Source organism: Bufo bufo, chromosome 1, assembly GCF_905171765.1.
Source record: "Bufo bufo chromosome 1, aBufBuf1.1, whole genome shotgun sequence".
Classification (NCBI taxonomy): Eukaryota; Metazoa; Chordata; class Amphibia; order Anura; family Bufonidae; genus Bufo; species Bufo bufo.
In genome coordinates, this window is record NC_053389.1 from 498,697,146 (window position 1) to 498,717,076 (window position 19,931).

General features: G+C 44.8%; 1 protein-coding gene across 2 annotated transcripts in view; it reads right to left on the minus strand.

Moving 5' to 3' along the window:
• Window positions 1–19,931, minus strand: part of ARID2 (AT-rich interaction domain 2) — a 97,573-nt gene that overhangs the window by 26,442 nt on the left and 51,200 nt on the right. For both annotated transcript variants that reach the window (XM_040410629.1, XM_040410621.1), the window contains exons 7-13: window positions 17,073–17,139; window positions 16,661–16,911; window positions 15,707–15,803; window positions 15,411–15,620; window positions 11,737–11,904; window positions 10,950–11,028; window positions 5,245–5,379 (exon numbers count right to left, since the gene is read on the minus strand). In XM_040410629.1, coding sequence (XP_040266563.1) covers window positions 5,245–5,379; window positions 10,950–11,028; window positions 11,737–11,904; window positions 15,411–15,620; window positions 15,707–15,803; window positions 16,661–16,911; window positions 17,073–17,139 — 1,007 coding nt within the window. The remainder of the gene's footprint in view (window positions 1–5,244; window positions 5,380–10,949; window positions 11,029–11,736; window positions 11,905–15,410; window positions 15,621–15,706; window positions 15,804–16,660; window positions 16,912–17,072; window positions 17,140–19,931) is intronic.

The following is a 19,931-nucleotide window of genomic DNA, read 5'->3' on the forward strand; positions in this document are numbered from 1 at the left end:
AGTAAGAAAGAACATAAATAAGTAGACTGTGGGCAAGAATCTTCCAGCAATATTCCATCATCTGACCCAACAACCCCTTAAGGACAGGGCCAATTTTCATTTTTTTCCCTCCCTGCCTTCCAAGAGCAATAACTCATATTTACATTCACAGCAATGAGGGCTTGTCTTTTGCAGGACAAGTTGTACTTTCTAATGGAACCATTTAATATTCCATACAATCTATTAGGAAAGTGGAAAAAAGTTCTGAATAAAGTGAATTTGGGAGGGAAAAAAATTCAATGCAGCCAAGGATTTATGAGTTTTGCATTTACGGCAATTCTTGGGCATTAAAAATGTTAACATTACGGTAAGGCCTCTTTCACACTACAGTATGTCCATTTCAGTGTTTTGCGTTCCGTTTTTAACGGATCCGTTGTTCCGTTTTTTTGGTTCCGTTGTGTTTCCGTATGGCATATACAGTATACAGTAATTACATTGAAAAAATTGGGCTGGCCATAATATTTTCAATAGATGGTTCAGAAAAAACGGAACGGAAACGGAAGACATACGGATGCATTTCCGTATGTGTTCCGTTTTTTTTGCGGACCCATTGACTTGAATGGAGCCACGGACAGTGATTTGCGGGCAATAATAGGACATGTTCTATCTTTCAACGGAACGGAAAAACGGAAATACAGAAACGGAATGCATACGGAACACATTCCGTTTTTTTTTGCGGAACCATTGAAATGAATGGTTCCGTATACGGACCGTATACGGAACGCAAAAAACGGTCCGCAAAACGGAAAAAAAAAAAAACGGTAGTGTGAAAGAGGCCTTATTCTGTGGGTCAGTACCATTACAGCAATGCCAAATTCAAATAGTTTTGCTTTAAAGAAGAAAATTTGGAAAAAAGGAGATTTTTGTATAACTTACCAGTAAAATCTCTTTCTCGCCCATATTCATTGGGGGACACAGGAACCGTGGGTATAGCTATGTCCTCTAGGAGGCGTTGACACTAGTAAAAGCTGTTAGCTCCTCCCCTGGCAGCTATACCCCCTCCAGCCTGGAGAAGGAGCTTCAGTTTGTGTACAAGCAGTAGGAGAAGCAAGCCAACCAAAGAAAAAAACATGGAACACCAACCATGCCAAGGACCCAACGGGGTTCAAACCAGCAACTGCCACAACTGTGGTTGAACAACAATACTGGGTGGGTACTGTGTCCCCCAATGAAGAGCGAGAAAGAGATTTTACTGGTAAGTTATACAAAAGTCTCCTTTTCTCGCCCATATTCATTGGGGGACACAGGAACCGTGGGACGCCCAAAAGCAGTCCACAGGGAGGGAAAAACCACAGACCGATGGAAGCAAGCGTCCCTGCAGGCATCTAAGAAACTGCCAACTGCAAGACCATGCGGCCTAAGGCAGCGTCCGCCGATGCAAAGTATGCACATGGTAAAATTTTGTTAATGTGTGTAAGGAGGACAAGTAGCCGCCTTACACAACTGTGCAGCCGAAGAGCGATTCCTCGGAGCCCAAGATGCGCCCACTGCTCTGGTGGAGTGAGCCGTGACACCTAAGGGCGGAACCCTGCTTCGGGCGCGGTATGCTTCAGCAATTGTAGACCAAATTTAGCGCGCTATTGCCACCTTGGAAGCCGCCAATCCCTTTCGAGGACCCTCCGGAATGACAAAAAAAGGATCCGTACGGCGGAAGGGACCGGAGGCTGCTAAATAGATCTTCAGAGCTCTGATAACATCCAAATGGTGTAACTCCTTTTCCTTAGAGCGTGAAGGAGAGGGATAGTGAGGAAAGGACAATTTCCTTGTTAATATGGAAGTCAGAGACCACCTTCGGAAGAAAAGAAGGGACAGGCCGGCGAACCACCTTGTCACTATGAATAACAAGGAAGAGTTCTCTGCAAGAGAGCACCGCCAACTCAGACACCCGTCTGATGGAAGTGATAGCGACCAGAAAAACTACCTTCCAGGACAGGAGTCTGAGAGAAATCTCCCGCAAGGGCTCCAGGGGGGAAGCCTGGAGCGCTGAGAGGACTAAACTCAGATCCCAATGCGGTAAAGGAGAACGGTACAGAGGAACCATATGTGCCACTCCCTGAAAAAAAAAGTCCTTACAGGCCCCAAGGGGGGCAGAGGGAGCTGGAAAAGAATAGAAGCGCCGACACCTGACCCTTCAAAGACCTAAGGGCCAGACCAAGGTCCAACCCTGATTAAAGGACAGGACCGTGGGGAGAGAAAAACGAAGTGGTGAATATTTCAGATTTTACAGAACCCAGGAAGGACCTCCAGGTCATGTAATAGATCCAGGACAACGCAGGCTTCCTGACCTGAATCATAGTGCGGATGACATCCGCCGAAAACCCTCTGCGCGTTAGAATGGCGGTTTCAATGGCCACGCCGTCAAACGAAGAGACCTTAAATGCTGATGGAAGACCGGTGCCTGAGAAAGAAGGTAGTCTCTGAGTGGCAGTGACCGATCCTGATCTTTCGTAGAACTCTGGGTAAGAGGGGGAAGGGGAAAACACGTAAGGAGGGAGAACTCCTGTCAAGGAGACACCAGGGCGTCCACGCCGCATGCTTCCGGGTCTCTTGCTCGGGAGAGAAAGGTGGGAATCTGTCGTGTAGATACCGTTAGCACGCCCAGGACCAATGGAAGGATTCCCTGGAGAAGGAGGTATGTGGTGGGTGCCACAGCCCACCAGTCGGGACCAGAGTGCTACAAAACTAATACTCCGTGCAAAAGCAGATAAGAGAAAGGTAGTAACGTAGGAGCTACCAAGGCTTGCGGGGTGGCTATGAACCATGAGCCAGAGGAGCAAAAGACAGGAGAGGAATAGGCTAGGACTGAAGCCCATTCCCCATCTGAGACCGGCGCTAAGTGGCTGCGCAAAAAAAACTGCGCCTGAGGAGAAAGCCAGACGAGAGGAGTCGCACTGTATTGCTAGCCCCATACCGCATCATATGAGGGGGCCACCCGCAGAGGCAACCAAATTCGGTTCTAGAAGAGTCCACCACCTGACGAATGAGCTGTGCAGTCAAAACCGAAGTATGTAGTGGTAACGCAAATACCACTCCCACAGTAGTAGCCAGCGCTTGCCCCGTCAGCGCAAAGTGAGGGGGAGGCCTGAGACTATCCGTAGAAGCCACGTACTATACTGCTCCAGTGAAGTAGAGCTACTGTAAAAACTCTACCTGGAAGGGCGCTGAACAGGAGCAACTGCCAAGCTAGCGCCAGGGTAGGACCCCTGAGGGGGATGTCCCACTGCAGCGACTATGAACTCGAGCATTAGCGAAAAAGCTGCACCTGTGTGGGGGAACACGCTGTAGTAGCTAAACCAGAGTGCCAGCATAACCACTTCCTCAGAGAAGGAGGAGTGGTGGATAGAGAATACAGTCAGTGAACACTCGACTCGCTGGAACGTACTCACCATATATGTGCAATGGTGTACGCACTCCGCATTGAAGCGGACAATATCATGACCGACTGGAACGGTAGAGGCCCATGGAGATGGGGGGTCTCTAGGACACAAGTGATGCTAGGCAACCCCCTGAGAAGACAGAGGATGTTATAAGCATGTCTAAAACCAGCGCCAAAAGAAAAGAAGAAATAGCCACCGTATCCACTGGCGGCACCCATATACCACTAGAGTAAGAGTACCGGGCACCCACGGGTACCGACTGTTGCCACGCCCCCTTGTGAAATAAGCGAAGGCACGTAGAGCCGTGGCGTAGTTGAATTGCAGCATGCCGAGGTGTTTAGGTACTCCCCGCTAGTGGATCACTTGTGGAAGGGGGTAATGTAGCTTGAAGCACGGTGAAGTGCAACACTTCGCCTTTGGAGAGGGATAGCGCGACAGTCGGGACCATGTGCAATTACCTTACCTATGGAAGGTGGAATGCATACGGCAAGTACTTAAGTCAGTGGTAGGGAAATACTCCCCTATAAAAGGGGGGTTGATGCCCACGGTGGGAACTAGTGCATATGGCGAGTCCTGTACCCCATGGGAGTGCAATTATAAGAGGGTAATGTATACAGCACACACTGTAACCAGTGATAATGTCATCCCGCCACCTATGGAAGGGGCTAATGCGTACGGCAGGTACTGAACCCAGTGGAGATGCAATTCCGCCACCTACAGAAGGGGGGGATGTATACGCCCAGCACTGAAAACAGTGTTATTGTACTTAGTCCACCTATGGCAGGGGACAATGTATAAGGCAAGTACTGTATTGCAATTACTCTGCCTATGGAAGGGGGCAATGCATACGACAAGTACTGCTGGCCACCATGGACGTGCTTCGGATTCATGTCAGGGTCTGAATTAGTGATTCCTCCCCCCCTTCTCGGACTGACTCCGGGGACGGAGGGTGTGTCCGAGTGTGACCCAGGGTTGGGGTGAGGAGATTTCGAAGAGAAAAGATGTCCTGCTGTGGTCCGCTTGCACGTAGGTCTACCCCTCAGAATTATGCCCCTGACAGTCGCAGACTGCGCAGCTGGGGACTTATCAACCAAACTACCCAGGGGGTGGAATGGGAACTTCCAGAGGTCCCTCCACTGGATTGCACAGGTGGTGCATTATCAACCAAACGACCCCGGAGTGTGGATTGGGATGGTCAGAGGTTCTGTATTGAATTGCGCAGGCGGAGAATTATCAACCACACAACCCAGAAGGGTGGATTGGGATTTTTAGAGGTCCTCCTTGATTGCGCAGGTGGAGGATTGTCAGCCAAACGGCCCCGGAGGGAGAATTGGGAATCCTTAGGGGGTCCTTCACTGTATTGCGCAGGTGGTCCTCCTGTGACCGGGACAGGGCACGGGCCCAGTCTGGTACCGCACGGTTATGATGTGTGCTGAGGGGGGCCGAGGCCCTTATTAAATGCTCCTTTTTTTGAGGACCCTCCGTTTTTATAATACGACTGAGATGACGTATGAAGGGTTAATTTGAATATCAGCAACTGCACTGACTTCTAACCCGGCACAGGCCTAAAAGAAGTGGCTGGCCAGGAAGGGTTAAGTGCCTAGAAGACCAGGGGCGGTACTCAGCTGGCTTCTGGGGGAGGGGAACAGCTAGGCAGGAAGAATTCAATTTTTTTGATGAGAGTGTCCAACAAGTATGTGCAGAAATGGACAGTAAAATAATATGCAATTAGAAATTCAAAGAGAAAAAGTTTACAATTTTACAATTCCTATAATATAGGCAATGTATACAATATTCCCAAAAAGAAACTAAGAACAATTTGTCTTACCGTAGACATTTGTAGAATCCAGACGAAGTTAAGATTCCACCTCTGGCCAATTTACTGCATGTTGAGAGGTATTCAGAATACATATCTGCCCGCGACATTGAAGAATCTGGGTTCACCTCAAAATGTGCATTCAACCTGCATAAAATGCGCAGGAAAAAAACATTACAGAAATACTTTAACGCTAAAGCATCAAAATGAGATAAAATATGTTAAACATTATTTTTTTTAATATAGGTGGTGTTTTCATTTATTTTCAAAATACTAAAGTCTCTCATACACACTGAACTATTGCCAATTGAACCTGCCATTTTTGGTCGGATCAGCCAATAATCTCGATGTGTTAAATTTCCACATCTGATCCTTACGCTTCTGATAAATCGCTGTCCGAGGTGTCTGCTAGTGGCCTTCTAAAAGAAAACACACACACACACGGGGCTGAACATAGACTACTGTATATGTATCCGCATGGTTTGTAGACATCTAAAGAGTACATTTTTGGGTGGGATTAAATAAAGGCCCTATTACACCTGCAGACAATCACCAAGATCGTTGCTAACAAGCATTCGTATGAACACTCTTTAGCGATGATCTGGCAGTGTAATACTGCTACCGATTACCCGATGAAACACTCATTTATCGGGTAACTGGAATTTTTTAGCAAGTTTATAAAATCACTGTTTGCCGTCGGCAGATCGTGCTGTGTAACAACAATCTAACTGCCGGCAAACAATGATTCAGTATGGGGCCATCGCTCGTCCCCATACTGAGGACGAGATTGCTGCATGTAATTAGCAGCAGTCTCCTCCACTAGCGAGCAGGCAATTGCTGAGAAGGAATGCTTCCCTCCCGACAATCGACCTGCAGAATCTGTAGGTGTATAGAGCTTTTTGTACGGTTAGAAGCCTAAATAAGACAAGATATGCAGATAAGGCTCTCTATGCCTCCCCTCCTCCACTTCCTAGTGCCCTGCAAAGCTGACTTTACAGCACCATTTCCTGCAGACTGTATTCATCTATAGATACTTATCTGAACAATAAACCTCCAAATCATTACAGCTACCATAAGGCAAACATGCTGTGTGGCACTTAAATTCTTTAAAAATGTAATGTTATTCTTGACTTAATATTTTTGATATGATGAGTTAGTATTTTTTTTTTTTATCTGTCTTCTTAACCCCTTAAGGACACAGCCTTTTTACACCTTAGGACCAGGCCATTTTTTGAAAATCTGACCAGAGTCCCTTTAAGTGCTGATAACTTTAAAACGCTTTGACTTATCCAGGCCGTTCTGAGATTGTTTTTTCGTCACATATTGTACTTCATGACACTGGTAAAATGAAGTCAAAAAAATAATTTTTTTTGCACCGAAAAATACCTAATTTAACAAAAAATTTGGAAAAATTTGCAAATTTCAAAGTTTCAGTTTCTCTACTTCTGTAATACATAGTAATACCCCCAAAAATTGTGATGACTTTACATTCCCCATATGTCTACTTCATGTTAGAATTGATTTGGGAATGATATTTTATTTTTTGGGGATGTTATAAGGCTTAGAAGTTTAGAAGCAAATCTTGAAATTTTTCAGAAATTTACAAAAACTCAATTTTTAGGGACCAGTTCAGGTCTCAAGTCATTGCGAGGCTTACATTATAGAAACCACCCAAAAATGACCCCATCTAAGAAACTACACCCCTCAAGGTATTCAAAACTGATTTTGCATACGTTGTTAACCCGTTAGGTGTTGCACAAGAGTTATTGGCAAATGGGGAGGAAATTTGAGAATTTCATTTTTTTGTCTAATTTTTCATTTTAACCCATTTTTTCCACTAACAAATCAAGGGTTAACAGCCAAACAAGACTGTATCTTTATTGCCCTGACTCTGCCGTTTACAGAAACACCCAATATGTGGCCGTAAACTACTGTACGGCCACACAGCGGGGCGTAGAGTGAAAGGTGCGCCGTATGGTTTTTGGAGGGCTGATTTTTATGGACTGGTTTATTTACACCATGTCCCATTTGAAGCCCCCTGATGCACCCCTAGAGGAGAAACTCCCTAAAAGTGACCCCATCTAAGAAACTACACCCCTCAAGCTATTCAAAACTGATTTTACATACATCGTTAACCCTTTAGGTGTTGCACAGGAGTTATTGGCAAATGGCGATGAAATTTGAGAATTTCATTTTTTTGCCTAATTTTCCATTTTAACCCATTTTTTCCACTAACAAAGCAAGGGTTAACAGCCAAACAAGACTGTATCTTTATTGCCCTGACTCTGCTGTTTACAGAAACACCCCATATGTGGCCGTAAACTACTGTACGGGCACACAGCGGGGCGTAGAGTGAAAGGTGCGCCGTTTGGTTTTTGGAGGGCTGATTTTGCTGGACTGTTTTTTTGGCACCATGTCCCATTTGAAGCCCCCCTGATGCACCCCTGGAGTAGAAACTCCATAAAAGTGACCCCATCTAAGAAACTACACCCCTCAAGGTATTCAAAACTGATTTTACAAACTTTGTTAACCCTTTAGGTGTTGCACAAGATTTAATGGAAAATAGAGATACAATTTCAAAATTTCACTTTTTTGGCAGATTTTCCATTTTAATATTTTTTTTCCAGTTACAAAGCAAGGGTTAACAGCCAAACAAAACTCATTATTTATGGCCCTGATTCTGTAGTTTACAGAAACACCCCATATGTGGTCGTAAACTGCTGTACGGGCACACGGCAGGGCGCAGAAGGAAAGGAACGCCATACGGTTTTTGGAAGGCAGATTTTGTTGGACAGTTTTTTTTTTACACCATGTCCCATTTGAAGCCCCCCTGATGCACCCCTAGAGTAGAAACTCCAAAAAAGTGACCCCATTTTAGAAACTACGGGATAGGGTGGCAGTTTTGTTGGTACTAGTTTAGGGTACATATGATTTTTGGTTGCTCTATATTACACTTTTTGTGCGGCAAGGTAACAAGAAATAGATTTTTTGGCACGTTTTTATTTTTTGTTATTGACAACATTCATCTGACAGGTTAGATCATGTGGTAATTTTATAGAGCAGGTTGTCACGGACGCGGCGATACCTAATATGTATACTATTTTTTTTATTTATGTAAGTTTTACACAATGATTTCATTTTTGAAACAAAAAAAAAATCATGTTTTAGTGTTTCCATAGTCTAAGAGCCATAGTTTTTTCAGTTTTTGGGCGATTATCTTGGGTAGGGTATGATTTTTGCGGGATGAGATGACGGTTTGATTGGTACTATTTTGGTGTACATGCGACTTTTTTGATCACTTTTATTACCTTTTTTGGGAAGTAAGGTGGGCAAAATTTCAATTTCATCATAGTTTTTTATTTTTTATTTTTATGGCGTTCACCGTTCGGGTAAAGTAACATAACCGTTTTATAGATCAGGTCGTTACGGACGCGGCGATACCAAACATGTGTAGGGAATTTTATTTTTTTCATTTTTAATCAGTGATAAATGTGTTTTTTGATTTTTACTTTTTTTTCACTCTTTTTTTGACCCAGACCCACTTGGTTCTTGAAGATCCAGTGGGTCTGATGTCTGTATAATACAGTACAGTACAATATATATTGTTCTGTACTGTATTTTACTTACACTGAACAGATCTATGCTTTTAGCACAGATCTGTTCAGCACCATGGACAGCAGGACGCCTGAGAGGCGTCCTGTTGCCATGGGAACCTTCCCAGTCTGCTCAGAACTGCGCAGACGGGGAAGGGTAAGCACAGGGCTGAGGGGGGCTCTCTGGGGGCTCTCTCCCTCTCCCATCGGGGGGCTGCAAAGGCACAGTAGCCCCCCGATGGGAGAGGGAGGGAGCTCCCTGCGCTGTTAACCTTTTCCATACAGCGGTCCGTACGGACCGCTGTATGGAAAGGGTTAACGGCTGACATCGCATCGCAGATGTCAGCCGTTTATACCAGGGTGCCAGCAATGTGCTGGCACCCTGGTATACCCACTAGAAACCAACGATTATACAAGGGGAGGTGGGCGGGGGATCGCGATCCCGCCTGCCGCACCGCCCGCCTCCCGCACCACCCGCACTGCCCGCAACCCTCCCCCTGCACCTCCCACCGGGCTAAAATCACTCGGGGGGTGCAGGGGGAGGGATACAGATCTATTTTAGGAATACTAAAGTTTCTGATCCCCGCGGTCAGGGACCGCAGGGATCAGAAACTGCAGAAATCGCAGCAAACCGCAGGTCTGAATTGACCTGCGGTTTGCCGCGATCGCCGACATGGGGGGGTCACGGGACCCCCCCGCGCATTTAGCCTAGGTGCCTGCTCGATGATTTGAGCAGGCACCGGGTTCCGATCACTGCCGGCCGGGCGGCAGTGATCGGAACAACACATGACGTACCGGTACGTCATGTGTCCTTAAGTACCAGGACATCATGACGTACCGGTACGTCATGTGTCCTTAAGAGGTTAAATATCTGTACTTTATTCATGTATTTCCAGTACATATTCCTCTCAAGTGATTCCATGCTGTGGACGGATTGTGTCGGTCCTTCTACTGGCGGGGAAGAATCCGCATCTTAGGTTAGATACTATACAAAATGTGGAGGTTTAGCGGCACACCTAAGGCTTTGTTGACATCTGCATGGACTTCTATTTCATCAGAGGAACAGAAAAACAAGGAAAGAAAATGTCCATTTTATACACCATCTTTTTAAATTGGTACTGCTGTGACCATCAGTTATGCTCAGTTCGTGTCCACTCCATTAGGTATCCACTATTTCTAACAGAAGAAACATCCTGTCCAGGGCTTCATTAAAAAAATAATGGATACGGGATGGAAGTGTTAACATTAAAATTTATATAGAATGGATAGAAAGCAAGGCGTTTCATTTTTATCAGTTATTGAATCTATTTAATGGATCCATCTTTTTCTGTTCAGCTTACGGAAAAGAATAACAGAAATATGCAAAAAGAGTAGGTGGCCACCAACGAATAATACAAAATATCTTATCATTGCAGTTGACTTTTCAGTGAAAGAACTGCTTGATAATCAGAAAGGTAAATTGATCATACTGAATGAGGGACACCAATCCCTGCATTCAAATGACGTCACTACCATCTAGAACCTAAAAGAAGGAGCTAACAGGGAGTCTCACATACAACAATCCATGGTGTTCAAAAACGGTGGATTAAAATGAAAATCAGGTCTGTACACACTGCATTTATTTACATTATGCTGGACACAACCCACTTTTACACAGGAAGAACTGTTTCATTAAAAGGGGTTCTACACTTTGTTTTAACTGATGATCTATCCTCTGGATAGATCATCAGCATCTGATCGGCGGGGGTCCCGGGTGTCGGACCCCCACCGATCAGCTGTTTAAGAATGCAGCGGGGCTCCAGCAGCATCGCGGCCTTCTCACAGTTTACCGCCGGCCCAGTGACGTCACGACTAGTATCACTGGCCTGGGCCGTGCTAAGCTCCAATCAAGTGAACAGAGCTTAGCCGCACCTGGGCCAGTTGATACTTGTCGTAACGTCACTGGGCCTGCAGTAAACAGTGAGAAGGGCGCATCGCTGACGGATCGCCGCTGCCTTCTCTAACAGCTGATCGGCGGGGGTCCCGGGTGTTGGACCCTCGCCGATCAGATGCTGATGATCTATCCAGAGGATAGATCATCAGTTAAAACAAACTGTAGAACCTCTTTAAGCAATTTGCACTCACCACTGACATCCAAACTTTTCACTGTCTATTTCCACAATTCCAGGAGGTGGCACAGCATGTGCATTGACTGGTCTAGAAGCTGGGGGGAAAAAATAAAGATTTATCCAATATCTGTATAATAAAAAAAAGAAAAACCTGCATCTCCAAATACCATAGTAGTCCCAAAGGTCATGTAGCAGATTACAGGTTGCCTCAGTAATACTCAGTCAGGATGCTTTCTGTGATTCTCCGTGTAAAATGAGAGGCAGGCGTAGTATGCGATATGGTTGAATTCACAATGAGAGCCATATTCAGGATCAGATCCCAAATACATGCATGTACATAAGGCCTTAAATGGGTTGTCTCATTTCATCGTTACTATGGGAAGATGAGACTAAGTCCCAACCACCAGAAAGCTGGAAAACAGCGGAGTGGGCTAGAGCCCCGCTGTTTCAGCAGATTCTATTGCAGGGCACGGGAGCCACAGAAACAGAATAGCTTGCCGTGTTGCAATGTCTTAGTAGTCCCCATGCACTGCAATGGGAGCTACTGAAACAGCGAGCGCCAGCCAGCTCCACTGTTTCCCGGCCCCCTGGTAGTTTAGTCTCACCTAGCCTTAGTAACAGTGAGATGAGACAACCCCTTTAACTGAACTATCTGCTACAAGAATAAATAATGAAAACAAAATTAAGACTTCTATAACAGACTGCATAGACAGAGTAATGATTTATATGAAAAAGTAAAAAACAAAAAAAAATGAAAAAAAATAAAAAAAAATAAAAATAATAAAAAAAATAAAAAATTTAACCTGTAGCAGGGCTTGAATTAACAGTAGAGTTAACGTGCTCCACTGTTTGTGGCCGTATTTCAGAAACCACTTGATGACTGGAGCTTTGATGTTCAATAAGTTTCACTGCAGTCAGCGCATCAGGTCCAAACATTTGAATATCCATAGAAATAAGACACACCAATGTATCTACAAAAAAATAAATAAAAATGTTCTCAATATATGAACATACAAGCTGAATTCTAGCATTTACTATTAAAATACAGTTTGTTTACATGCACCAAATACTAACATTACATCAGTTTGTATCTAGTCAAACACAAAGGGGGTCCATTTATCAAGACCAGAGTTTGTATTCTGGTCTTTATATTCCCATGTGCTGCAAGAAGATCTGCCTACTTTATGACTACGCAGGCACACTCCTCAGCATAAACTAAGCGCCTCCTCGAGCAGTCCATGTTTCCAGAAGATCTGCCTACTTTATGACTACGCAGGCACACTCCTCAGCATAAACTAAGCGCCTCCTCGAGCAGTCCATGTTTCCAGAAGATCTGCCTACTTTATGACTACGCAGGCACACTCCTCAGCATAAACTAAGCGCCTCCTCGAGCAGTCCATGTTTCCAGAAGATCTGCCTACTTTATGACTACGCAGGCACACTCCTCAGCATAAACTAAGCGCCTCCTCGAGCAGTCCATGTTTCCAGAAGATCTGCCTACTTTATGACTACGCAGGCACACTCCTCAGCATAAACTAAGCGCCTCCTCGAGCAGTCCATGTTTCCAGAAGATCTGCCTACTTTATGACTACGCAGGCACACTCCTCAGCATAAACTAAGCGCCTCCTCGAGCAGTCCATGTTTCCAGAAGATCTGCCTACTTTATGACTACGCAGGCACACTCCTCAGCATAAACTAAGCGCCTCCTCGAGCAGTCCATGTTTCCAGAAGATCTGCCTACTTTATGACTACGCAGGCACACTCCTCAGCATAAACTAAGCGCCTCCTCGAGCAGTCCATGTTTCCAGAAGATCTGCCTACTTTATGACTACGCAGGCACACTCCTCAGCATAAACTAAGCGCCTCCTCGAGCAGTCCATGTTTCCAGAAGATCTGCCTACTTTATGACTACGCAGGCACACTCCTCAGCATAAACTAAGCGCCTCCTCGAGCAGTCCATGTTTCCAGAAGATCTGCCTACTTTATGACTACGCAGGCACACTCCTCAGCATAAACTAAGCGCCTCCTCGAGCAGTCCATGTTTCCAGAAGATCTGCCTACTTTATGACTACGCAGGCACACTCCTCAGCATAAACTAAGCGCCTCCTCGAGCAGTCCATGTTTCCAGAAGATCTGCCTACTTTATGACTACGCAGGCACACTCCTCAGCATAAACTAAGCGCCTCCTCGAGCAGTCCATGTTTCCAGAAGATCTGCCTACTTTATGACTACGCAGGCACACTCCTCAGCATAAACTAAGCGCCTCCTCGAGCAGTCCATGTTTCCAGAAGATCTGCCTACTTTATGACTACGCAGGCACACTCCTCAGCATAAACTAAGCGCCTCCTCGAGCAGTCCATGTTTCCAGAAGATCTGCCTACTTTATGACTACGCAGGCACACTCCTCAGCATAAACTAAGCGCCTCCTCCGGCAGTCCATGTGCCCAGATTGAGATGTATACCAGCTCATAGCTGATGTAAATTACTTTTGCCAGAAAAGTGGTGTAAATGATAAGGCCCCTTTCATATGAGCGAGTATTCCGCGCGGGTGCAATGCGTGATGCGAACGCATTGCGCCTGCACGGAATCCGGACCCATTCATTTCAATGGGGCTGTACGTTGGTTTTCACGCATCACTTGTGCGTTGCGTGAAAATCGCAGCATGTTCTATATTCTGCGATTTTCACGCAACGCAGGCCCCAAAGTAGTAAATGTGGCTGCGTGAAAATTGCATCGCAAGCAAGTGCGGATACGATTAATTTTTCACGGCTGGTTGCTAAGAGATGTTGTTTGGATACATTGAGTTTTTTTTTTATCATGCACGTGTAAAACACATTGCACCCATGAAATAAAAACTGAACAAATGAACACGATAGCAGGCAAAACTGAATGACTGCCTGTGAAATCGCGTATTTTTCACTGAAAGCATTCGCAACGCATCCGGAACTAATCCGGACACGCTCGTCTGCAAGGGGCCTAACTGTATCTTCACATGGCCAATTTTGCTGCCTGAATTTTGGCATGGATTCCGTTCTCAGTGGTGGTTTTTACCACCATGCAAATCACCCAATCACGTGAGGCCCGGTCAAGTGGCCACGGCAGACGGGTCAGACAGCGCCATAACGTTCAACGGTACCTGCGTCCTATGGACATAGTTGTTGGGAGACAGGAACACGCCGCTAGGCACAGTGCTTCGCTGTTCCCGGCGGCAGTCCCTGTAATTATCAGCTTGGGCCCCACCAACACATCACATGACGTTACAAACGGAGGCACATTGTGGTGTAATGTGTACGGTGCAAATGTGCAGGAGAAGCCCGCTGCAGAGACCTGGGATGGGAGGCAGTATCACATTTATTGTCAGTTTGCCCCGTTGCACTTGACTTCAGCTTTTGCCACTTGCCATGCCATTAAAAAGTATAGAAAACTCTTGAGAAAGACAATTAACGTGATAGTTATCACACATGCCTTTTCCTTGGATTTCTACAGTGACATCACAGTAAAAAACAAAGGGAAAGGTGTGTGTGTGTTTAATTTCATATCATGAGCCAAGTGCAAATAAGATAACTATCACATTAATTTCATTTCTTAAGAATTTTCCCTGTATTTTAGTGGCAGCAAAGACCTGCAGTCCTATGTAACAACAGATAAAGTGATAACCGAGTATAAATAATGTAGTAGATGTTACCTTTAATACTATGTAACACCATTGCTGTTACATAGGACTGCAGGTGACATCTACTACATTATCTATATGAAGAATTTAAAAGGTCCATTTAGATGAGACGACACAGCAGGCGATTGTCAAGAAGGAAGCATTGCTGCTTTTACATGCATTGATCTCCTCCATAGTATGGGGAGGAGCAATCGCTATGCCATCACATCTCCCCATACTGAGGATTTACTGCCGACAAACGTCAATTTTTGTGTCTGCACAAATGATCTATTACAAGATGAACGAGCATTTCACTCGTGTATTGGGTTATCGGAGTATTACGCCGCCAGATAATAGTCAACTTTCCTATAGACGCTCGTTAGCAATTACCTGGCGGATTCTCAGTCAGTGTAAAGGGCCCTTAAACTGGTTCCTACATAAACTGTCCCCCAAATCGGTCTTTGATTAGGGCCCCAGAAATGCCAAGTCTGCCCTTGTCCACACCAAAATTATGGCAGCAGCAGTGTGGCGTCAGCCTTCATTGTTGTTGCTGTTGGCGCAACAGTGCTCAGAAAGGACGAGTCCCTGCTTAGCGCAGCGTCTGGACAGACACTGATGGAAGCTGAAGCAGGTGTCTGTTCATAGCTTAGCTTCACGCAATGGGGCCTAGATTGAGGTGCAGGTTTGTGACTTTTTCTTTACCACACTGAATGTGACGTAGGGGGGTTATAAATCTCAACCATAACCTTTATCATTTTAAATAAAGGCAATTTAACATACTGTAATACTAAACCACAACACCAGCATGCTATGAACAAATTTTACCTATGCTTCGCTCTACGTTTGCTATCTTCACACAGGCCATTTCTCCCAGTTCCGTAAGCATATAGAGCACCTCTAGAGTCGAGATTACAAGTAGTACATCCGGTAGAGAAAGATGACATATAATTTCCTTGTAGCTGTCCTGATCCACATACTCACAAATAAGAACTCCATTATCTTCAGCCTTACATAAGTTACTTAAGATTTCCATGCCTAGTAATGTAACAAAAAGAGCGTCTTAAAGCAGTTAATAAAAATACAGTAGATCTTTTATGAATAAGGATAAGTAAAAGGTTTACCTCTCATTTTTAAGAATCTATCCCGAGACATTAGGCATTTTGTTATAGTGTGGAACATTAGGTGAGTGGTTTTGAAATCAACAGGATCTAACTGGAGCTGTAGTGGAAGACAAAAGTGAGGGTTGACCTAATGCATTCTCCAAGCAGGAATTTCATTCACATAGATATAAAAAAGGTACACAGCAGCAAATATTAAATTGCATTAAAGGCTGTAACACTGGCGAGCCATGTTCCCTCCTCCCCAGCAACACTCTGCTCCTGGTGGTCATGGCCACTAAGATGGTAACCTCTGGCATTGTCCTCCTACACCTTACCAGCAGGCATAGGCACCAGAGCAGTGCTGCAATGGACTTTCCCCCTCCTGCAGGCCTATGATGCCTGTCTAATCTTGTTTGCACCTGTTCTCTGCCCTTTAGGCGCACATGCGTGTGCTCCTTGACTTTTAAAAGGTCCTGCACGCGCATGCCCAAATTGTCCCTGGTATATGGCTCACCTCCTACTGGTATTTAAGGCATCTTTCCCTGTGGGAGAGTGCCTGAGCAATAGGTTCCTAGCTTTCTAGTTCATGAAAATGTGTGCTGTGGTTTCATTTGTTTGCCAGACATCTGCTTGTTTACTGGACTTGACCATTTGCTGCCTGACTCTTGCATTGAACCTATGCTGGTGGTGCCCTGTATAGGCGTAAAAGTGGGCAACGTAGATAACGCCCTTAGGAGTAGCCGTAAGACAAATCCATTCAGTGACACAGAGGGTTCACACTAGGGTTGTTTCGGGTATCGAATTTTCACTACCTAATCGATACTTTTGTCTGGTATCAACCTGGATTTGCCCTTTTTCAATACTAGTCTTCGCTATTCCGCAGTCTAGTATCAGAGAACATGGAGCGTTCTGCTCTCAGCACGCTCCGTGTTCTCGGCAGCACAGGGGAGAAGGAAGCACTTAAATACATCTTACCTCTGCTGCTATGTTCCCCAATGTATCAAGTCCCAGTTGTCGGAGAGAAATAAAGTGACTATGAGCAGACAGTAACAAGAAGCGGAGACAAGTCCGATTAGCTGCCAGAAGTTTAACATTGCTCTCTTCAAAGGAAAGATTGCGCAAAATTACTGCTATCTGGAGAACACGCTGTCCTTCAATATCATTAATGCCCAGCTTTCTAGGAGGGTGAAATAATGAGTCCCATAAGGATTCTGGAGATGTGCCTTCTGCAAAACAAAATAATTTACCTCTGATTGTGCGAATGAATAATACAAGAAAAAATACCAAGCTAATTCACAAATTTTATCTGGCCATTAAATTTATTTGGCCATGACAACTGCAAAAACGACACAAAACTAACTGTGTATACATGAAAATGTTACCCCACCTTGAGATCCACATTTGTCATATATGAGGTCACGTACTTCATTGTCATCAACAATATCCTTCCAGAACTAAAAATTAGAAAATAACAAAATTTACTTAACACAACAGACAAATTAAGTTATCATCAAATCAACCCTAAAGCTAGTTTCACACCAGCGTTACAGAGATCCAGCAGGGAACAGCCTGCTGGAGCTAAAACCACTGCGCTTTGTAACGTTTTGGGAATTACTTTTGCAAACAATTTGTGACTTCTTGCATTTTTACACCACTTGCTCCAGTTTTAAAAAGTGGGTGGTAAGGTGGACATGGTTACCTATGTTAGTGAGTTTTACTCCAGATGTATCACTATGACTTTTATAAAAAGTCGCAAACTCACTCCAGTAGGGGGGTGGCATTGAAAAACCGGAGTGGCACTTCTAGACAAAAGTGTCAGGTGTAAAGATGCATCAAATTTATCAAACATATCATTTGATAAATTGGGCGCAAACTACCCCAACAAAGACCCAAGGAAAACAGACTTCAAATAGTACCCTCAGCATAAATTCCCTAGTTTTGTTTTCAAATGAGTCTCAAAGATCTTAAAGTGGTCGTCTCATACATCGATGGCATATTTCTAGGATATGCCATCAATTCCACACTTGGTTCCCGCTTCTATCTCCAGAATGCATGAGATAAGCCAACCCCTAAAAGGCAAATTTTGGGCTTCAGAATGCAGCAGTTTTTTGACCTGACCACATTCTCATTTTTGTTACTGATGCTGCAAGGCATTCTATGGCTATACTAAATAATAATTAATAAATAGTAATAATCATAATAAAATGCACAGGACGGTCTCATGATGGACCTTGGCACATTTGGTTGTCAGTTAACTCCTTAAAGGGATGTGCTGTCAGTTAACTCCTTAAAGGAATGTGTCATCACAAAATGTTGTTTAAAATCACACTTTTATGTTTAACATATTTTGAAAGAATTTTTGTTGGTTATTTTTAATTTTCTATGTCAATATCTATATTTAAAGGGACTCTGTCAGCTAGGTTTAGCCTATAGAGCTGCGGACATGTACTGCTAGCACGTCCACAATATACATTTCCCATAGCTCTGAGTGCTTTTATTCAGTCAAAAAAACGATTTGATATATATGCAACTGAGGCAAGTAAGGAGCCCAAGGGACTGTTACCAACGTTTCAGGAGCCCAGCTGCGCCGCGCCCACTGTGAAGGAGCCCAGCACCGCCCTCATCCTCCGAATCTCCTGCTTGCTCCCCCGATGTCACACAGAGTGCCGTAATCTCGCGCAGCATAACAGCTAGCGCATGTGCACATCATTCCCTGAGGCGGATGCCAGCACAGGGAAGGAACTTCATGCCGGAACTGACATACAGCGTACTCACGCATGCGCGAGATTACGGCACTAACTGTGACGTCGGGAAAGCAAGCAGGAGATTCGGAGGATGAGGGCGGTGCTGGGCTCCTTACTTGCCTCATTTGCATATATATCCAGGGCTCCAGATGGCGACCAAAATGGTCGCCAATGCGACAGAATTTACAAATGGCGACAAGACTTTTTAGTCTTGTCACCATTTGCGACTAGACCCGCCGCCGCAGCTCTGCAGTTGAATATAGCGGCGGGGCACAGGAGATGATAGCCGCAGATGTTCTTCTCAGCAGCGCAGTGTAGGAGTCTCTCCCTCCCCCTGTGCTGCTGCTGCCGCCAATAAGAAGAGAGACGGGAGGAGGAGGGGAGGGGCTGTGGCCACTGCGCCACCAATGAAGATAACTGACCTGTTAATACATAAAAGTGGCGGGTGCCGGAATAAAATAGCCGGCACCTGAGGGGGTTAACTGCAGTGGATCGCAGCTCCCTGTCATAGAGGTCGTGTGCCGGCTAGTTGATTCCGGCACCCGCCTCCTGTATATGTATTAACAGGTCAGTTATCTTCATTGCACCCGCGCAGAAATCTCGCCCATGTGAAAGGGGCTTAAGGGTGAATAGGACAAGGGTTCCAGCCCCTAAGGGGGCTAACCGTAAGTGAAAAAAGAAGAAAAAAAAAAACACTAAGGCTACTTTCACACTTGCGGCAGTCTACTGAACCGTCTACTGAACTGCCTGCCGGATCCGCCGATCTGGATGTGACTGAAAGCATTTGTGAGACGCATCCGGATGCGGATCCATCTCACAAATGCATTGCAAGAACAAATCCATCTCTCCGCTTGTCATGCGGACAGACGGATCCGTCTTGTATCTTTTTACACATTTTTACCGGCATTCTGGACGGATCCGCCATTCCGGTATTTTGAATGCCGGATCTGGCACTAATACATTCCTATGGGGAAAAATGCCGGATCCGGCATTCAGGCAAGTCTTCAGTTTTTTTCGCCGGAGATAAAACCGTAGCATGCTACGGTTTTATCTTTTTCCTGATCAGTTAAAATGACTGAACTGAAGACATCCTGATGCATCCTGAACAGATTACTCTCCATTCAGAATGCATGGGGATAAAACTGATCAGTTCTTTTCCGGTATAGAGCCCCTGTGACGGAACTCTATGCCTGAAATGAAAACCGCTAGTGTGAAAGTACCCTAAAATATTAAGTTGAAATCCCCCTTTTCCCAATTTTACATATAAAATATATAAACAATAAATAAACATTACATAGAGCTGCGTCCAAAAAGTCCAAATTAACAAAAAATATCTCCTATGTGGTGAGCGCCGTAACAGAAATAAATAAAAACCATGCGATTCGCCATTTTCTTTGTCACCCCACAAAATAGGATTGGACTGTTCTATTATGGGCCGAACATTTCATAAAATGCGAAATGCACGCGGCTTTTTTTGGTGTTTTATTTTTGTTTCCGCGTGG